At 41.7% G+C, this 21,363-nt stretch overlaps 1 protein-coding gene across 1 annotated transcript in view; it reads right to left on the bottom strand.

Annotated features, from left to right (window-relative positions):
• Nucleotides 1–410: 410 nt before the first annotated feature.
• The window catches only part of RYBP (RING1 and YY1 binding protein), a 46,243-nt gene continuing 25,290 nt past the window's right edge, over nucleotides 411–21,363 (bottom strand). Inside the window, exons 3-5 of the mRNA XM_064453459.1 lie at nucleotides 6,621–6,797; nucleotides 6,409–6,507; nucleotides 411–2,156 (exon numbers count right to left, since the gene is read on the bottom strand). Of these exons, the coding sequence (XP_064309529.1) occupies nucleotides 1,904–2,156; nucleotides 6,409–6,507; nucleotides 6,621–6,797 (529 nt within the window). The 3' untranslated portion in view covers nucleotides 411–1,903. The remainder of the gene's footprint in view (nucleotides 2,157–6,408; nucleotides 6,508–6,620; nucleotides 6,798–21,363) is intronic.

Below are 21,363 nucleotides of genomic sequence, written 5' to 3'. Positions count from 1 at the left end.
GTCAGGGTGCCCACGTTAACATATTCAGGATAAAACCATTGCTGCGAAGGCACTGCCGCTGCACGCACCTTTGAGCAGGGGTCGTAACGGATCCCTTACGCACACATTTCTGTCGCCAGTGTGAAAGGAACCTACGTCTGCTACTCAAAACCACACAGATTTTCAAAAGAAATCTTAAATCAGTTGCCTCCACAAAGAGAAATTACTCTTGCTAAGCAAATAATTCACAATATAACAAGCTGGCACAAAGTTGTCAAAATGTGGCCCTCTTTCATCATGCCCAAAAGTTATGCATTTGATGTCAAATGAAGCCACAGCCTCTGCGCCTAAAATTACTGCAAAGCACCCTGGGGCCACTAAATAAAGATGAAAAGCCAAAGAGGTTTGGGTTGTGTTTTTTTTTTTTTAAAAAAAATATTTGTTTCACCTCTTCGGCCTAGTGTTTTAGCAGGATAATGCATGGAAGGTAAACTGTAAAGCAACACTAACAGGCCAGGAAAAGAAATTACAGTCTGAATAGCTTTAGAGCAAGAACGAAGGAGATGCTGGTCATGAGCACGAGCCACGCATGTCGCTCAGTTGCCAGCATGAGAGCTTCTCCCTACATCTCCTCCCGCAGCAGGAGACCCAGAAGTGTCCGAATGCTGGCAAGGCCAACATCATCACTGGACGAGATGCTCTTCAGAAAGCGCTGTTGGAATACGGATGGGCTTCCAGGAGAAGAGCCACCCAGCAGCACGGACAGGACAGACGGAAGGGGGCTTACGATGACCGGCCCATGCACCACCAGCTGGAACAAGCACCAGCTTGCTCCCTCAGCCCACGATCGCTCCCAGCCCTACAGCTCCCTGCTGCCTTCCTACCCAAAGCAAACTGCTCCAGTTCTAACATTACCTTGGTCACTGATGCAGGTGGACAAAATTCATTAAATCTAAGACACCAAACGGCTGTGGGATTGGCTACGCACGACATAGCAATGCTCACGTTACCAAAACAGACGAATCCGTGGCATGCTGACACCAGTCTGGTTGTGAACGCTTACGCTCTGGCCGGGCACAAACTTGCACATCACCAATCTGAATTACCCTAGTGGAAAAAGAAGCTGCCTGGAGCAATCGTTTCTCACTTCAGATCCCAAGCTATAAAAATCAAAACTGTGTGTCCAGTATGTTTTAGCCATTGTCTGGGAAGAAACAGGGAAGGAACAACAGAGAGAACAGGTCCCATCCAGGTTCAAACCTTCAGGATGCTTTTAACCTAAGACCAGTTCCATTTCAGTTTCAGTACTTTCACAGAAGGGGACTGTCCCAGATCTTGAACTGTTCAATTATTTTTTTTCACTTCACAGTGTTTCAAGCACCAGCGTTTCCATGTATTGGTTTCAAATAACCCTTTATATATATTTATTTATATATATATTTATATATAATTTATATCAAAACTGATAGTACACAGTATAACTGGAAGAAGAACTGAACTTAAAAAGGATATGTTGAAAGAGGATGGAGTTTGTGAATGCAATAAATAAAGCCCCCTTCCCTCCCCACCCACTCCCTACCCCAAAACAAAAAGTTGTAATGTTCATGGAAAATTGTGCACAGCAGATATTATAAAAAAGTAGATTCAGGAGCACATCCAATTATAAATGATTGTTAGGAAAATCATATAAAACAATGGAATACATAAAAGTGTCAAGAGTAATCGTTAGGGTGAGAAATTCCTTGGTGGCCAGATGCCCACAGCAAGCAGAAATTATCCTGGTTGCATCAGTAAGAGGTCGATGTCCGAGAAAGTGTGTGTTCAAGCACAGAAGAGGCTCTCCAGGATTTAAACAGCATGGGCAGGTGGAGTGTTTTGAATTTCATACCCTGATTCATAGTTTCCACAACTCCATGTGCAATATTCAGAAAGATTCGTCGTTGACTGCCGACATGTCCCCCTTTGGCGTGGAGGAACGGGACGAGCCCTTGTCTGTGCTCTCAGAGCCCGAGCTGCTCTGATTCTGTTGTTCTGATCCTGCACTGGAGGTCACTGTAGAAGACGACGTGGAAGAAGAGCGAGTCTTTTCTTTAAAGTCTGTGATAATTACTGTGACATTTCCCACTGTGACTGCCAGCTGCTGTGCGGTACTTCTGTCCACATTTTTCAGTCTGGGTCTAAAATAAATGAGAAAACATTTATGAAAAGGATAAAAATAAACGAGAAAGGGAAAGTTTATTAGAAAAAGCATTTGACAACAAGCGCAGTATCACTCGTCCTCCGCTCGCCTGCGTAGATGGCAGTAAACTGGGAGGAGAACCAGTCAGCGCTGCACAGCGGAGGACGAGGTTTGACCCCCTGCGACAGCCTGGGCTGCGAGGGCTGCAGCAGCACACTCAGCCCCGAAGGAAAGACCCGTCTTGCAGAGCTCTGCAAAGGGTGTCTGCTCTAGACTTATCCCTAATCCAACTCTGCCAAAAAGGAGGACACTACAGCAGAGCCAAGCGGGACAGGAGCCAGACAGACCGAAGGATCTCCTCCCCAAGGGGCAGATGAAAAGAGTTCTCTTATCTAAATTCACCATCTCATCATGTGCCCTGATGTTATGAGACAAGGCTCTGACTCTGCAATACAAAACCACATGAAAGCATTTGACCACGGCTCTTTCATTCCCATATTGGAACTCTGCAGCTGCAAACAACACAGGCGCTGGGACAACTTGGCTTCTCTTTCAACTGCTTTGAGCTTACACAAATCAGATGCCCAATCAGCCTATGTATAAAATCACCTAAAATGTTCCCTCTGGAACTGAGGCTATTGTAAATAAAATCCAGAATGTACAAGGGCATTTCTTGCAGCTAGCACTTTTGGTTAGGGGAAGGAGGGGAAAAAAAAAGAAAAAAAAAAATCAAAACCACCAGAAAACAACACACTGGTATTTATAGCTCAGGATTATCTCAGCAATTTGCATGCTGTGCTATCATTCAATTAGTAACGTAGCTAATAAGGGTCTAGAATCTAGGAAGCTGACATTCGTGCACATTTCGGGGGCTGGTCCAAAGCTCTGATACAACAAACCTTGGACACTGCTCCAGCTACCGGCAAATTCCAAGTCAGCTGCCATGACTGCTGCAATTTACAGCTTTTGCTCCTAATTAAGGGTCAGGCTTAAACAGCGGAATATTCCCAACAGGGAAATAAAAAAAAGGAGAGTCTTTATACATCAGTGAAAAGTAGCTTGCTGAGAGCTGCCTTATTCCAAGGGATGGAGGGAAGGTTAGTTTACTTTGGGATCAAGCTCCAGCTTTTAAACCGATCTGCCTTTCCTTCTGCTCATCTGCAGCACGCTAGGCTAATGCAGCTAAAACAAAACAAAACAAAAAAACCACAAAAAAAAACAAAAAAAGAAAAAAAAGAAGAGGAAATTAAGCTGACTTTGTATTTGCCATGCCTACTCAATGGCTTACAGTGGTAAGTTAACATGGGGAAAGTGTTAAAAAGTAGTTATCCAAATGATATTCTAGAACTAGACAGAACAGAATAAAGTATCAAGGACGGATGCACAGCTTCAAAAATAGAGCAACTATGTTTCTGCAAGCTTCCTTACCAAAGATTAAGTTACCGCACCAAAAATCGTATTTTCATACCTAACCTAGGAGGCTGTTTCAATTTTTAGCAAGTACCAGAGGAAAAGCATTTCTGATAGAAAATATAATTAAAATACTACTGTGCCGGGACAGCCGTCAGTAAAACCTACTTGAAACAGCCCCGTCGTTCGGTGACCAGCCTTTTCAAATCCGTAGCTGTGCTTAGTGAATTCCTGCAAGCAGTAAGACGCACACCCACACGTATGCGTTGCACATACGCACTTGCAGGAGTTGGCAAATTCAACAGGTAACCACAGGCTAGATTCAGTGATGTCACCTTGTTTGTGGGTAACAAGAAAGGCCAGCTAGCTCAGCAAGTTTTGGGGTTTCCGTCAGCTTTCAGATAGCATCTCAGCAGATGAAGGCTGCCCCCAAAGCATGGGCAGCCAACACAGCAGCAAGCGTTCCCGGAAGCATAGTATGTGTACGTATATTCCTCTCTAAGCCCTGAGTTCCTCTAGGAAACCCAGTTCTTCCTGTAATTTGCCTGGGTCATTTGTTTTCTCTTGTACTCAAAAACAGTCAAAAAAAAAAAAAGCTGGCCCAGAGTGTGGAACAGACCTTACTGCCTCCATCCTTCTACAGGGTTGAACATGCACTCCTGCTATTGCTTGTCAAAAGCCAGCACTGATCGTCATATTTAGGGAAAGAAAAAGAAAATTAAGAAAAAAAAAGAAAGAAAAAAAGGAGTTCATGTGGCCTAAGCTTTGCCCAGAAAAGCTCCTGCCTTTGAGATAAGCCATGCACCAAGCACCTGAATGAACCTACCAATGCATCTTTAAACACCACGACAAATTAACATGGAAGGACTGGGAAGAAGCAGGGTTCAGGTGCAGGATTTCCTCTACAGTCCCAATCACGAACATATTCTTGATTTCAGTTTTAGAACTGAGCCCTCCAACCATTTCTGCGGGATGTTTTAGGGGTCTCCCCTGTGCGAAGAGCTGATTAAGCACACACGGAAACCTCCAGACATCTCTTCAGCACATGCATACAATTTTTGCCGCCTACAGAAGGCAAAAGAACTAGACCATTCACATTATTTTGCAAAACTAAACGCCCTGACGCTTCATGTTTATAGCTAAAAAGGTTTATGGACAAATAAGGGATGGGTTTCAAAATAACCAATCTGAAGGTGCGCAGGAAGGCATGGAATAAGCCAAGACATTTTGTCAGAAACAGGCATGATATCCAAGAAGTTCAAACAGGATTTCTTAAAAATGCAGAGATCCCTAAAAGACAATTTACAAAAAAAACAGTTAAGATGTCTGGGCATGAAAAAAACCTGAACAGATAACTTGTGACTCTGTGAAAACCAGATCCTTTAAAAAGACTCTTGACAGCGCTCCCGAGGGCAGTGAATCCCAAGAAAAGTTGCACTGAAATAAACACTTAAAAAGACAGTTTAAGAACTGAAGGAGATGATATATCCCTTAAAAACATCCAGCTAGACCTGATACTATTAAGGATTAATTAGGAATGACAAAAGCTTGCCACAAAACATGGACTAAAAGACACTGCGGTAGACAGAGTGACTCCTTCAAGGAGTAAAAACAATTATTTGATGTAATCTATCAATGTAATATTATGTCATTAGTCAAGTGCATCAAGTATCCTGCATCCTAACTTTCAAAGTAAGTACAATTTCAAAAAGAACAGGACAAAAAAAAAAAACCCTCATTGGAATAAAACTATATTTCCCTAATCAAATTAGTAATGGACACTCCAATCTTTGGGGGCTGAAGAAGAGTTAACAGCCGTCCCTGCTAATGGTCCAGTCTTCTGGCACAGCAAGTCTCACGCTGTCCTCACTACATTCATGCAAGTTACTGTGTGGAGGATGCTCACTCTTACGAAAGATCTTCATGCCATTATTTTAAAACTTCCAAGACAACAGCTTTCTGCAGTCATGTCTTGCCAACCTTCATACTAACAGCGGCGTGAACCGTATTTCCCATGTGCTTTTACAACTGTTTGCAGCTAACTAATATTGCTTCAGGTCACGTGGCTTCACTCTAAAATACTTACTACAGTACATTTTAAAGAGAGATGCAATTCTTGTATAGCCCAGCTAGGCAAAGCGCCCAGTTGAGTTCTGCCTCTTGTAGCTCTGTAAGTTCAATCATATAAAAACTTTGATGCTGAATTTTTGATTTAAGAAAGAGAGCACAAGGTACCACTTAAAGAAAACAAGCGTGGAGTATTAGTATAGACAAGACCAGGAAAAAGCCTCTCTCCATAGACAGCTACTCATTTGAAACTTAGACAAATATGAAACCAACCATTCATGCTTTTTGTTGATATCAAGATTCTAGCAAATCTGTTCATGCAGTCTTTTATTCCCCAGATACTTGGAAACATATCTTAACAATTGGTGACTGAATTATGGATAAGGAAGTTAAAAAGTAACCTTTGTTACTGCTATTGAGTGATGATAAGAATTTGGTAAAGACCATTAACAATTGCCAGTTAATGCCTCCCGCCACTGTGTTTTACAGCCAAAAGCATTACTGCCCAATTAACAATACAATTATTTTAGCAGAAAAACGAAAACTGAGTGGATGACAGTACTTCCAGTGCCTGAATCTGTCCTCACCAGCAACGTGCTTGAGTGCTTGCATATGGAGAAGGCTCCGAGCCACTGATGATCTTGCCATACTAACACTGACAGACCCTGTGGGTTAGACAGTACTCTGCCTCTGTCAGTCCCTCAAAAAACCCCAGTGCCTGCTATTTAACACAGTTCTCACATACTGAGAGCTTAACTTTAGTATAAGGTTACCTTGAAGTGTGATTTGAGTCGCTGGTCTTTGTTGTAGTATTCCCAGACTGTATACTGTTCGCTTCGCTAGGAGGATCTTTCACAATATCTGACTTTGGTCTGTAAGAATTGGAGGAAGAGGGAAAGGATGATGTTAGATTAACCACAGAATTAATAAATGCACAGTGCTACTCAAATCACTCCACATTTAACAGTGCATCCTTCAAACTTACTTAGTCTTCTTGTTAGTGTTTTTCTTTGTAACACTTGGACTAATTTCCTTCTCTTTGTCAGTTTTTTCTTTGTCTTGTTTTTCCACTTTCTCCTTCTTCTCCTTCTTAGGCGGTGGTGGGGTTGCATATTGCTGGGCAACTTGTTGTGCCACCAACTGAGAGTTTATCCTAGGTTTTCTATAATGACAATAAAAAGAGAGATCTATAGTCAATTTTACACAGTAAAAATGACTTCACCAAAAGCAGTATGAAGATTTATTTCAGCAACCACGGAAGAATACTCCGCTTATAAAGAACCAAATGGATGTCCTTATTTGATGTGACGTACTACTGCTGCTACCAAACAAGATAGAAATTTTAAAATTAAGAAATACTCCAAACTGCTGTTTCACCAGTTTTTAGCCTCATCTAACATTCTGAAGTATAATGCTCCCTTTCTTCCATCCATGCCATGGAATCACAGCCAGTTTTGGGGGGACAATAGTGAAAAAGCAGCTTTCAAGAAGTTGCCAGCCATGCACTGTGGCTACACTTTAACAGAAGGAACAGAGTGAGTGACAAAAATAAGTTTCCTGATAAACATCGTCTCCTTCATATCTTTCAATTTAATTTTTCAAACGAGCTTCTGGTTCCCTGAAGCAGGAAACCTCACACAAATAACAAAGAACAAGAGAAGGTAACTGAGATGACTTTGTCCCGAGGCCTGGGACCGAAGCTCACTGGCAGGAGCACAGAAGACAAGCGGGCATTCACGCTTCCACAGGGGAATGGCCGTGCCAGCCTCCGACACGCCGCCTTCACACAATTGTCTGCAGTCTCCAATGGTGCTCAAACAAAATACACACGCAAACTGTTTTTCAAAGACTATTTCCATTTCAAATTAAGATTTATACAGAAAAAATAGCTTCATATGCAACCCATACCATGGTTACTGTTCCTCAGCTCGTCTCACAGGAATCTGTACCTTCCTCTCTTCTGCATTCCTCATCCAAACTCTCATCTCCCCTCAGCTTCACAACTCGAAACCTCTCCCTCCTGGACTGGCACATCACAAAGCAGTTTATACTCTGAATACTCTTGACTATTCATGATCGATTCAGCCCCTTCAACATGCCAGGAAGATCTATGCTCCCTATGTCCACACAGTTTGGGGGGGTGGGGGGGTAAACCAGGTTATCAACTCCATTAGTCTTCCATTATGAGCTGAATACTAATTGCAACAGTTGCTCATGCTTGTCCATAGCCATTAGATTAGTCATAAATACAATTCAGATTTCCTGCATAGAGTACAACAGATTGTCAATGAAAGTAGTATGCAAGTATCATTAAGTCTACAACTGCAACATGGGAACCCAAGGGTATCTGCTGCAGAGCTCCGTACCTGCACCCAGTTTTTACCACAAACATCTAGAGAGACTTTCTTAAGAAGCTACTTAGTGGCTTCATGCGTTTTAGGAAAATAAACATACAAAACACCAATTGCTCACATGTAACATCTGCATTTAGAGATGGTACACACAGATAATGGAATACCCAGGAAAGTTATGCTCCTTGTCACCGGAAAATCCAAGTATCTAATAAGCCTCTCTTGGTGCTGGTTTTCTGTATAATGGTACCAAGATGTTCTTACTGAAGCCAAATATACCCAAATATTTCATTTCACTACTAGTTTATAATAAAGGCTATGTAACAACTGGTAATGAGGCCCCTGACCCGCCTCAGCACCACTGGCGTTTGGATTTTTCATGCAACACAAACTATAACACATTTTATGCTGCAATCTGCATATATTTCTGAGTGAACAAAGATAATCTAGTCTTCAGCCTTAAATAACTATGATGCTGAAATGTTCTGCAGATCAAATCAAACAGTTACCTGTTCCACAGAACAGCAAAGATATTTAGCATCCTCACATTTAAAATCCCATATACAGCAATTTCTGTCTGTATGACTGAGAATAAACACGTAAGAAAAAGTGTTTTGGTTACATGGAAAAGATTTTTCAGATTGATGCAACCACACTAAAACCTGACAACATTAGCTTGTGTCAAGCAACCTGCTAACCGCCCACTCAAAAAAAAAAAAAAAAAAAGATAAAGTGTCAAGAAATCTTCAAAGAGAAGGCAGATACCATCTCCCTACATGATTATACATGATTAACCTCACTGCTTGAAGCTGCCACTTCTGCCCAGACTTACAGTTATTTGCTTGCCCAGGCTTAGTTATTTGATATTTACACAACCAGCTAAGTCAGAAACCCGAGCCATTCATGGAGAAACCCAATTCAAGAATTTGAGAGCACCTTCAAAGTTTTTCTACTTTGCACGACTCCGATGTGCCTGTTTGCGATGGTGTTTCCAAGCCTTACGTCCAACCTCCGCAGCTACTGAGCTGCCGTTCCTGTTGCAGGAGTGCTGCGCTGCTTGAATTAAGATACAAATTTTAAAATGGAAATTTCCAACTGAACTAAGATTAAAAACCCACATAAGTAAGTCAACTGCATTTCCCCAGAGAAGGCTGGAATCCAAAAAACACCAGCCTTAAAGTGGTCCTGCAGAGACACTTTCCCCCCACATGTTCTCCCACTCCTTTGTCTGTGCCTGTGATGGCACACTACATTTATCAAGTTTTACCATTTTCTGGCCAGTCACTGACATAACTAGCACAACTTCTCCAAAATCTATATTTGCATATTCCCTCTTGCACGCCACGATGGCTCGCTGGTGAGGGCAAACCTAAAACTGAAAGCAAAGAGAGCGGGCAGCAGCGTGCACAGGCAGGGGACCTGCGGGAAGGAGGGCCAGCCCTGCTGACGGGGTTTCTCCTGCTGCACAGAGGAAGGGAGCAGAAAGCCGGAGACTTGGGTCAACGCTGAGCATGTTTCAAGATCTGCTGCACTACTAGAACAGATTTATTTCTGTTTTTAAATAACACAAATAACCCAATAGCTTTCCCATTCCTAATTTGGCCTTTTCACTCCCACTAGCACCAAGCTTAGGAAGGTTAAAAAGCAAGTAAGTTAAACAACTGGCATACTAATAGTAAAAATAATAGAAGTAATAAAATCCTTCAAATAAGGCCCACACTGCCACTACAGCCAGGATACACTGGTTACAAGCCCTTTACAAAAAAGCCAAGCAAAGCAAGTAAAGCAGCACATTTTTAACCACAGCAAACTATAACCATAGTAACCACAATGGAGTAAAGTAGCTGCAGTATCCAGAACTTGCTCCAAGTTTCCCTGCCTACCAAAAACATACTTCAAAGGGTAATGCTGATGATCTAATCTCGCATCCCTAGCACAGAGCATCCCTCCAGACACTGCTCCTGCCTCTACAGCCATCCGTGCCCCATCCCAGTCATACTTTCAAAGCAGCCACCCTCTTCCTCAGTGTCATGAATTCTTCCCCAGCCAGCCTCAGGTAAGCTTGCATTGCCTTCTAAAAATAAGGAAAAGCACAAATTCAATAATGCTTTGCAGTGGATACTTGTCGTCTTCCCTTTCAGAATTTGAACAAGGAAGGGGGGAAAGGTATGAGTGGAGAGAAACAAGCCTCGCTCCCACTTGGACTACAACTATTTACTGTGCTTCGGCTTCTACTGCAGAATTTGTATTCTTAAGAACAGATGGATCCCTTTCTTCTGCTGCTTTTGATCACTATAATGTGTCCGACTCTCTCTGCCCCTAATTTTGTTCCAGCTGGCCTTTTTTTTATTTTTGGCAATCTCCACAGAGAATGTTTCAACCCAAATACTTAATTATTTTTTTAAGATATCATTTGAGCAGAATATCCTGAACAGAAACTTGTAGCCTCTTCCAAATCTTTTGAAAGAATGAACAGTCCTAAGAACAAGAATTAACCATTTTTTACCCCCAAAATCCACTTGTCAGCTTACTTTCCATTTCATTAAACAATATCAACAAAGAATACAACTAAGTGACAAAATCAAACCCCAGCTTGGCCTCTTCCAAGCTTTCTAACCAGCACTCACACTTAAGGAACAGCTATCTTGTCATTTAGCAGGAGGTTTAAACTAACAACACTACACACAAACCACACCTAACAAGTCTCAACTTCCAAAAAAATTATTTGAAGAGATGCATACTTAATATTATACTCGGGTCTTGAATTCTTAAGCAGATATCAAACGCTGAGCCACGGCGCTCTGCTTCTTGCAGGCCACCAGCTCTTTCTGACGAGAGGAAGAAGACACACCGTTTTGGTATCTGTTCCCTGCCTGTGCTGGGTCTCCTGACACCAACGGGGTTGGGTGGCACCACAGCTACTCGTCCAACATCTGCTACAAGAGACTCCACTTGGCTCCCCCCTGACCTGCATCCCTATAAATAGGAATGTGCTATTACATCTTGGTGGCCGCCATTACTTATGCCTGCTCTAAACCTAGTATCAGGTGAGTGCTTTCAAGAACAGAAGCCAGTACTCTGCGAGAACACCCGCCAGCAGATAATGCCAACAGATGAACATGGTAAGAACAAATTTTCAGTGCAAGCATCTGAAATAGGTACATTTCTCCTACCTGAATATTAAGGTAAATTTTTGCTTTGCTTGGACAATTTTCCTCTAATGTAAGCAACAGCTGGCGTAAAGACTCAGCCACTAAGATCCAACCCTGATGTGACAAATGAACATTATCCTTTTTCTTTTTTCAACGTAAAGAGGATTTTCTTCTTCCTCTCTAAAACCAAGAGCAAGTAAACTAAATTAAACTGTGCTTTCAAAGTTATGTTCGGCCAAATAAATTGTTTCACATTAGTTAAACTATAGTTGACGTCACAGGAGCAGATATTTGTGCAACAATTAATGATCTTTGCAGCAAGGACATCCTGATGCATAAAAAGGCTGCAATGTTATTTGTCTGTTCCACATGTGGGCTTAGCACCTAGGTCTTTACCATCCACTATCATAAACGATGCAAACAAATACTCTTTACCACCTTTTAATAACAGGCCTGCACAGAACCATTATACCTGCAAATACTGTGCACCAAGATTGTGATATTAAGTGACGCTGGGATGTTTGGCTCATGGGAAGTGGAATAGAAGACCCTTCGTGAAGGGCTCCACTGCCTGTGTCACTGTGCTCTTGAAAACAGAAAAAAAAAAAAAGATTCTGGCAAGTATCCTGTAGTGCTTCACTACCTGTATTTTGTTCTTTACCTCAAAGCTTCCCTTTAAAGCCTGTCTCAGGACCAAATCCAGAGCGCTGATGCCTGGGAATTCTGTTGCTCCACTCCCAACCCCGGCAACTGGGCTTACGAGCAGAGCAGCACAAATCACACCGCACGTCCAACACGGGGTAGTTACTCGGACCTGGATTTCAGCTGCATCATAGGAGAATAAGTTGCACTATATTTTTCAAGTGACCCTAATTTCTGTATCTGTTTGGGATTTCTTTGGTCCTGCTGCCCTGAGAAAAGGCAAGTCGGCCGCCTGCTGCGCACACTCGGAGGCATAGACAGCGGCTTGCTTTATACCCAGAGCAACACACAGAGACCTTGAGGGACTCCGGCAATCCCCAGAAACGTGGATCCAATTACAATTGCCCTTACTTTCCTACAACTGTGTTATCAGAAGAATGAAAGTGGCATCAAGTGGGATTTCAGAGTCAAAAGCCTCATGTAACGTGAAGTACTGAGGATTTCGATAATTTCATGCTGCTCTGGCTTTGATGCAAGCAGTGATACCGGCAGACCTCCGCACGGCTCGCCGTTTCTTTGAGAAAACACATTTCATACGCTGTGCAGTGTAAAGTACACTATTATTTTAATAATCCTGGTCACACATTAATACATCTTTGCTCAAAGAAAAACAAGGAAACAAGACTAAACGTATTTACGTGAGGTTTTAGAAAAGAGTTAGTGCCAGAACAATAATGCAATAAGCATACTTCTGAGCAATACTGTAAAGCAAGGTTAGAAACTAACCCACAAACACATACAAAAAAATTTAGCATCTCCTTAAAAGAATTTTACACCCAGAAGAACTAAAGCTTTAGAGAAATTAAGCCATAAACATGAGCACTCATTCTTGCATGCGTATTTTGCAGCTCATTTGTGGTGACCACACAGTCCTTTTTAGCACAAGAAAAAGGAAGAATGGAGAAATTGTCCTTAGTGCACAACTGCAAAGCAGTATGGAAGCCACGTACATTTATCTGACAAGCTCTCCGTGTAATACAAGATCACAAGGCAACGATAAAAACAGTAAGAGACAACTAGAAGAACAAACAGCAAGAAATATGTGATGGAGCAGTATTTTGTTGAAAGAAAAGAATTTTCCTTTAACACTGATGTGCTAATGTTGTGTTTTTATTTAGAAGACAGGTGGTAGAAAATAAACAAGTTAATCTAAGGAACATCCACTTCTGGGCTGAGGGTGTTGGTTTTCCACAGCATCGCCAGCAGACAGGGTTATCTTTCCGTTGAAGAAGAGAACGGCATTTGCTACTAACCTCACACAGAAGGGCAGAGCAACGTGTTTGAAAGACTGAGTGTTAAGGCCAAACGTTTTGGAAAAAATGTGAAAGGAAGTCACAGCTTCACACAAACAAAACAATTCTTCACCACAAAATAAACCGAGTGCATTTAAAAATGTACAGCCACCTCCAGAAAACACGCCCAAACTGTTCAACGCCCTCTTTGACCATCCAGCCCGTTGTCGCCCATCTCCTCGGAAGAGCCAAGAATAAGCAACGCAGAGATAAAGGAGCCTCAGCTTTGCGATAACTATTCCCGGCCAACAACAACAAACTTTGCACTGTGCAGATTTCAGAAGAAGAATATTTTAAAGTTTATGTTTGTCCACCAGAAATTTTTAGACTTCAGGTCATTTCTCACAGTTCGCATATCTCCATAGTACTTGCGTTTTTAAACTTTAAAAAGTTCAAAATCACTAGCATTACTTAATATTTAGCGGTCTCACAAAGCCACCAGCTCCCCTGCCTTTTAGGGTTAGAACCTGCTTTTCTTCAATCCCCCCTCCCTCCTTTATTTTTTATTAAAGTACGAATGGGAAGGTCATTGAAAGAAATGCAAGCTGCCACCCCCCTTTACACAACAGGATGGGCATTACTGTTTGCTGGAAAGCGGCTAGTCGCTGCCTCTGTGCCACGATAGGGTAGCTGAGCCTCTCTGAACAATGCCTGTAAAAAGAATACTCAATTTTTACCCATTACAGGAGCCCTAGCATTGCTTATTTTTAATTATTTGGGCATGTTTACAAATCAAAGCATATAAATCAAAGAGCTTTATTCCCAGAGTTGCCACTGCACAGATTTTGCAGCTCACATTTCTGAGGTTTTTTAGTGAAAATATGCTAAAAATTGGAAATCCAGTACTAAGTTCCAGAATTGATCTATCAATCTATTTCAGTACGACTGCACAATAGCATAGTGTAATAGACTTTCTCAAAACCTTTACAGCTATTTATTAATATACATTATTTCATATAATCCCTTACAAAATAGTCTAAAGTTGGGTCCGTATGATGTTTTTGGAAGCAGTTTAACCAGAATCTTGCCATGCCAAGGCTGCAAGTAGTCACCTAAGTTCTCAAAACACCCATCCTAATACAGAATAGAAAACTGCCAGTACCATTTCTTGTAATTGGTTGCGTAGGCACTACCACAAATCCTAATGTGAAAGCAAATTGGGACCATTGATCTCATACCAAATTAAATAAAAAACATCTTATATGGTGCTCCTTCAACAGCCAGACTTAGGACCTGGTGGGCTGCCAGCATGAAAAGAGCCCCAAGCCAGAGAACAGGGTGGTTTGGGAATTTCTTGGAGAATTCTCAGTGGAGAAGCACCACTGTTTATATTTTTGCAAGTATACAGAACTTGCACAAAACCTCCCCCACTCCCAGGGAAACTCATAAATGACTGACTGGGCTTTCTGGTTAAAAAGCACTGAGCCACAGGTCGATCACAAACTTGGGTCTTCTTCACCCAGTCTCACAGGCTCTGCTTACCCTACCACCCTGGGTCTTTGTGCTTCTCTGCCACGCACCCTTAGAAAAATAATCAAAAAAAAAAAAAGATATTGAACTTTGTATGGTACATGTTTTGGACTACAGGTTTATTCTGATATGCCTCTGTGGAGAGTTCATGATACCAAGTAGCCTAAGACAGTAGCAAACAAAAGCTCCTGTACACTCTGGAGAATGAAGAGCCATCCATGCAAGGTCTCCTGCAGAACAGCACTGCTCAAGAACCACAACTCTCCTCTTTTGCAGCTATTTGATTTGAAATCATAAGATGGCAAAAGGAAGAGTTAAACACAGGTTGTTCTTCAGGCTTCTTTGATGTAGAGTGTGGAGGGAAAATAGCAGTGATGGTGAATAACAACGCTGAGCATCAGTTATTGGAAAAGAGCTTGACCACTAATACCACAAAATTCACCTTACTATGTCTGCAGGAGGCAAAACAAAAGTACTACTGAAGTTTTGGAAGAAATTCTGCTCTGTTTCTCCTTTTAGAGTAAGAGCCTGTGTGGAAGCTCAGGCCGTGCTGGCAGTCTCACCCATAATCTCATCTGTAGCACCTATCTGAGCTGCAACAGGAGATAATTTCATATCTAATCTGCAGCAGCTAACGAGCGCCAGCAGAAGCCCTGAGGCTGGCCAGCAGCTGCTCACCCTGCAGCTGCTTTTGCTGCCTAGTCTGAATCCCTGGCAGAGATCCGCTCCGACAACAGCGACTGCTCCAGGCCAGTCGCGGCTCCATCCGTCCCTGGAGCTACCGGCCAGGGGCTGCAGCCCCTACGCCTGTCCTCGCCAGCTGTTCTGCACCCACCTGCACAGATCCCCATCAGCAGGCACTGCAGGAGCTTGTGGGTGTACAGATATATACACACACATACAAGAGCAAGGCAGTGCTGAAGAGCTGCGTACACTGCTGAAATTGCACCTGCGTGCATCTGCTGGAAGTATTTCCAATAAGAACATCATTTAAGGACTAGAATAGAGAAAAGTCTGAATCACCACCTTCTGCTTTCCTTGTAAAACAAAGTGCACTTCCTTAAAAAAAAAAAAAAAAAAAAAGAGTTCAACACACTTCTAAATAAATGTAAAAAGAGTAAAGAATTGGCAAAACACCAAGTTTACCACATTTTAAGCATGTTTTGTCTTGTTTGATAGTGAAGCAGAACTGTCCAGATGATCACAGCTTCATTACGCTTACGAATATTATAAAGCTTATCCTCATTCATGACTGCATATAAAATCTAAGACAAAAGTCTTAGAATACAGCCAGAATTACAATTTTTCAGATGCTTTCTTGCTCCATTATTTTTTTAATGTAAAATAATTTTCTACTAAGATTTTTTAATGACCCATTTAAAAAATAATGAGATATTAAGGAAAAAAGAGCACAATACATCTCACCTGCTTAAAACAAAATTTGCAATATGTAATAGATTAAAATAGCATCAATTCCCAATTGCAACATCACCCTAAATTCCAGCGGAACAGGAACAACTTTACAAGTCGCCTTCTTGCTCTCTGCCTAAGCATTTGCTTACCACCAGCAGTAGGTCCTCAGCTAAGCACTCAGGAAAGAAAGCATTGCCTCCTATTCATTTATTGCATTTGTAGGGAAGAAGTTCTGCAACAGCAGAAAAATTGTGTTAACACATACAAAATCCACAACCAAGTGCTTACTAAATGAGATGCAACTGTAAATGTATAGATCACACCAAGCCTGAACTTGAAAAGATGGCCTGGAGATTACTAAATCATTTTTCTTAGGTACATGAATTTCTTTGGTTACCAATAATTTGACTCGTATGTTGCAAGTGCTGCGCAAGCTTCATTTCTAGGAACTTATTGCAACCACGGCCATCATGCCATTGACCCATTCGCTGATCCACTCGGAGCTTCACGTCAATCCATCACCAACAGGACTTCAGCAGGTTGCACACCGAAACGGTAGAATTTGTTGTGCGGCTGTTTCTGGTGTTCTCATCTACAGACACACCTCACTGCAAAATGGCAAAATACCAAATGTTCCATGATTTACAAAGACTTACAAAATTGTTATGGAAAATTCACTGATCTCAGCACAAAATTTACTTGCCTGCTACCTCCAGAATGATGATAAAACTACGGCGATTTTACTTGCTTGTCAAAAATAAGCTGCTCTCACTAGCAAAAAATTTGAAAAGAGTTCATACAGCTGCCAGCAACCAAGATGTGTATAATAAAATACGCATATTTACAACAAGACCAATTACATAGATACTTCTTCCTATTTGACTCTTTATTAAGCTACGTATAATCCTGAGGAAAGCGATCAGGCTCAAAACTTCCTGTTGAGTAACAAGGTGCAGTTGGCAGCACGAGGGTATAAATGAGTCTGATAAAAAGTATAACATGTAGGTTCCCCAAAGCAACTGCTTACGGCTACTGTATTATAAATTAAAATAATGAAAATAGGAGGAACAGAATAGTTTTAGCAACTCTAACTAAAGCTAAAACTAGGAATACTAGACGTGGTGTTATAAAAGTGCTTTATCACTGCTGCTAATACATACATATATATTTCCATTTCAGACACTGAAATCTTCAGTAGTAACAGAAATGGTCACGTATACACCATCTGTTAATGCAGCTTGACATGTCCCATCCAGGAACATCTGCCTCCAGGTTTTGGGATAAAGTTTCACGCTTCAAAATCACAGCAGGAGAGACACCAAACTTGGAAAACCAGCAAGAAAAAGGAGGGATCCGGAGAAAATAAGCTCCATACCAAGGAAAAGACATCAGTTAAATTCTGAAGTTGATCCCTCTCCCCAAGAATTTGTAAAATACATTTCCAAAAGCATCCTTCTTAAAAGTGTGCTATTGGGTAAGCACAAAGAATAACGTGTACTTTTGTAGGAAGATGAGTTGTAGGAGCATTTTCTCTTTAAAACATGCTCAAGGATCTCCAAATTTGAATATGTATCAGACATACAATGCCTAATAACGTATCATCATGTATAATACTATTCTAAAGAAGTCTGTCAATATTTCTTTTTAAGGAAGAGAAACGGTCTAACCTATGTACGTAGAAAAATCAACATTTAAATAGCAGGTCTAAAACTCTACCTGTTGTATAGTTAGAGTTGAATGAGGTTAAGGTTTTGAAGCTGCACACCAATATCATCAGTCCAGAATTTGTGTTTTGACGTTTCCAACACCCATAACTTTTAATAGCAAATGGAAGGTAAATTTTAGCTTTGAAACAAGGTAAATTTCTATAAACTTGGAGGCTAAAATGTTGAAACTTAGACCCTAAGTTTTAAAATCAACTCTGATACAGAGAGATCAAGAGTAATTTTTTTTTTTTTTTGCAATTGCTGTCACCCTTTCAAACGCTGTCCCAAGATCAGTGCCACCAAGACCGAAACAGCCTCCGAACCCGGAGCAGTGGTCACTAGCAAGAGCTACATGACGGGCTTTCCAGTCACTTAAGCACAATGCTTGAACTTATATAATATAATACGCTTTGAGAAATGCGGATAATCCCAATACCTAACCTGTGGATAGAGAGGGACGATAGCTTTGCTTAAAAACAAAGAAGGTATTTCTGACTAACTCTTTTGCGGAGTCCCTTGGCAAAACAGGGATGTGCTGGTTTACCAGAGTAAGATTTCACTGTGCTTGCATGACACTGGAACACTGTACACTTAGGAAGACGACTTCTCTATTATTTACCATCCAGGCTAAGTTCACATAGAAGCAAAATGAGAAACTACCAATTCTACAACAGATGCTGAATAGTCTCAATAGGCCCTAAATCTCTAGGGATGCCATTAAAAAAATTTAAAAATGAAAATATAAAAGAAAAAGAGGCAGCCAATGGAGCAAGGCAGTAATTTTAATTCAGCTGCCTCAGAAACTGCAGGCTTTACCCAAAAGACAGAAATTGAGTTCTTCCAGCAAGCAAAACCTCCTACTAATAAAAAAAAGGACACCAAAAACAAAACAACAAACCAAAACCAAACAACAACGCCCCCCCAAAAAAAACCCCAAACACATCTGTGACATGATTTCCTTTAATATTAAAACAATGTTTCAAGAGTCCTTTAACAACCAGGGATGTAGCTTTGCTGACAAAGCTCCAGCCTGCAGCAGCTGAGCCATTTACAAGACACACCAGGGCTGCTGCAACGTGGAACGGACGCCGCTCCGCTGCTCCCCAGTGCTGCCCGGGAGCCAACAGCACCTGGCAGCAGCACGGGCGGCTGGTACCCACTGGTACCAGTAAGTGGTACCCCACCTACTCCTTCATACCTCTGTCCCAGTACAACCTGCAGTGAAAGTGTCATTGTCCAGGGTTTAAAGAGAAAACCTTACTGTTTGCTTTCTGATTTTAGGAAATCAGCTTGCTTTCCTGAACTCAAGAAGAGATAAAAAACACCGAAGGACGATGACGCAGGCAAACGTGTTTTCAAAAGGCCACCACGTCCTCAGAGGAGCTTTCTTCTTCCCTGCTGCGTCCTCCGAACACAAGCTGATAACTGAGCACAGACATACAAGAGACATTTCGGGGCATCTGGCTCCATCCAGGCAGCACGACGCAGGACAGTCCTGCACGCGCATGCACTGCTGCCCAGGAAAGCCGGAGAAGTCAGGTGCTGAGCTACCATTGACAGCCGCTGTTCAAGCACTGTGGGAACAAGACAGCCTGAGAGCACAGAAACTTTTGCTTTCAGAATTATTACTCCTGGGATTGAGGCACTGACCCAGATGGTTTCAAAATTTATCAGGAAATAATATTACAATACTCAGTTCGGAAGCTCTTGCTCTTCCCCCTAACTAAAGAGCCTTAGGAGAAACCTACTTAGTAAAGCATTGGTTCTTTGCTTGGAGCACTAGTGTGAGTTATCTACGTGCGCCTAGCACGCTGTAGGATAGGGAAACTCAACTGCCTTTATAAACAAAACTAGAGCACACTACACCCTGCATAACAGAAAGTCAAGAATAATTAATTCAAACAACAGAAACATTTCCAAGTCCTCTGCAAGCCAACTTCTGATCTGCAGATAAAAACGATAACGACTTGTCCAGACTTTTAAAAGAGAGTTCTCAGATAAGGTAATCTTGAACCTAAAATGCTCATTTTTGCTGTATTCTCAAGCATCCTAACACTGTTACCATCCCGATGACTGTTTTGCATACACTGACATGGCTTGCATTTGGCTGTATACACACAGGCACACAACCAAAATCCTGAACTGCCATCATTCTGGTACAAGCCCCACGGAGGGAAAGCAAGCAAATTAAGATAGAAGTTCCTTTTCTTTTTAATTCTCCAAACCAATTCTGGTGCTCCATCTTAAAGAAGTGGTTAGTCTCACTGAAAACTACCAGTTACACTGTGAACCTGTGCCAGCTGTAAATCGCTCCAACCGCCCTGGCACCATCATTTAAAGTCATTTTCCATTAAGAGTCTCACATCAGCGCCAGCACAGCCTTTCATTACCCATCCCACTTAATACCCACAATCTCTCCGCAGCTCACTCGCTCGGTCTCCACTGACCAAGCAGCACACAGAGACTGATGTGTGGATTATTGGGATTCCTAATGCCTTTTCTCCCCGCTGGCTGAGCGCTGAGCGCTTGGCAGCCTGCCTGACCCGCAACACGTGTGGGTTTGTCAGCCTAATGCACTATGTCATCTGGAGAGTCTCAGGACGAAGCGGGACCCAACGGCGTCCGCATAGCAACGGCCGACGGCTCTCAAAACTTCCAGCTACTACCCTTTCTGGCACTGGTGGAGAAAGAGATACAGAAGTGAGTGTCTGGGAGTTGGCCACCGCTTACTTTCCGAGAGGCAAATATGCAAGGTAAGAGCAACAGCATTCAGCACGATCCTTTAACCCAAGGCTGGAGAGTCAACACAGGGCTTTCCCGTACAAAACATCCGTCCTCGCTTGATTGTTGTCTTGCAATGACTCAAACTGTTCACATCAAGATTCTGGATTTGAGTAACTTTTTTTTTTTTTCCACATAACCCACCTTCCGTTAACTAAATAATGACAGTGAAAATTCAGAGATACAGGCTCAAAAATGAGTTTTGACCAAGTCAGTTGTCACTCACCAGTTCAAGAAGTTGCTGTTAAACTATACCTATGCCCGGCATTTAGTCAGGGCAGAAAGAAATGAGGCTTGGGCATTTTTTCTATATGAAAAGTATACTGAGATATTTTCAGGTGTAAGGCAATACATCAGCTGTGTAAATCCCACTGTAAATTCTTACAGGATGAATATACAAAAGGAAATACCACACAACGTGCAAATACCAAATAAATGCAAATTTAACATCATGCCTAACTAAAAACCGTAACGAAAGTGAAACTGGTTTGTAGATGAATGAAATACAGAAGCCACTGGAGATCTTACTTGGAAATGGAAGAAAAGAAGACACAAACTGCAGCTGAAGTTTCACTTCCTTTGTACAACAAAATACAACAGAAAGCTCAAGCACAGCACATGGCACATCCTCTACAACCTCCTCAGGCACCACAGTCTGTCCATACACACCAAGATTTTCTACTTTGTATCTGATGTCAGATTACAGATTTTTTTATGAATTATCATCTGAGCAGAGAAAGATAAAGATTACCAACTATGTAACCAAATATTGGTATTTTTAGACAACATATTATAAACCTGGTTTTCTGCTAATAAACACATACTAATTATTTTATAATAGCAAACACAGTAACAGAACTA

This window comes from Phalacrocorax carbo, chromosome 6 (assembly GCF_963921805.1).
Source record: "Phalacrocorax carbo chromosome 6, bPhaCar2.1, whole genome shotgun sequence".
NCBI classification, from domain to species: domain Eukaryota; kingdom Metazoa; phylum Chordata; class Aves; order Suliformes; family Phalacrocoracidae; genus Phalacrocorax; species Phalacrocorax carbo.
The sequence above is the reverse complement of the archived record's forward strand: the minus strand, read 5'-3'. Positions and strand labels throughout refer to the sequence as shown.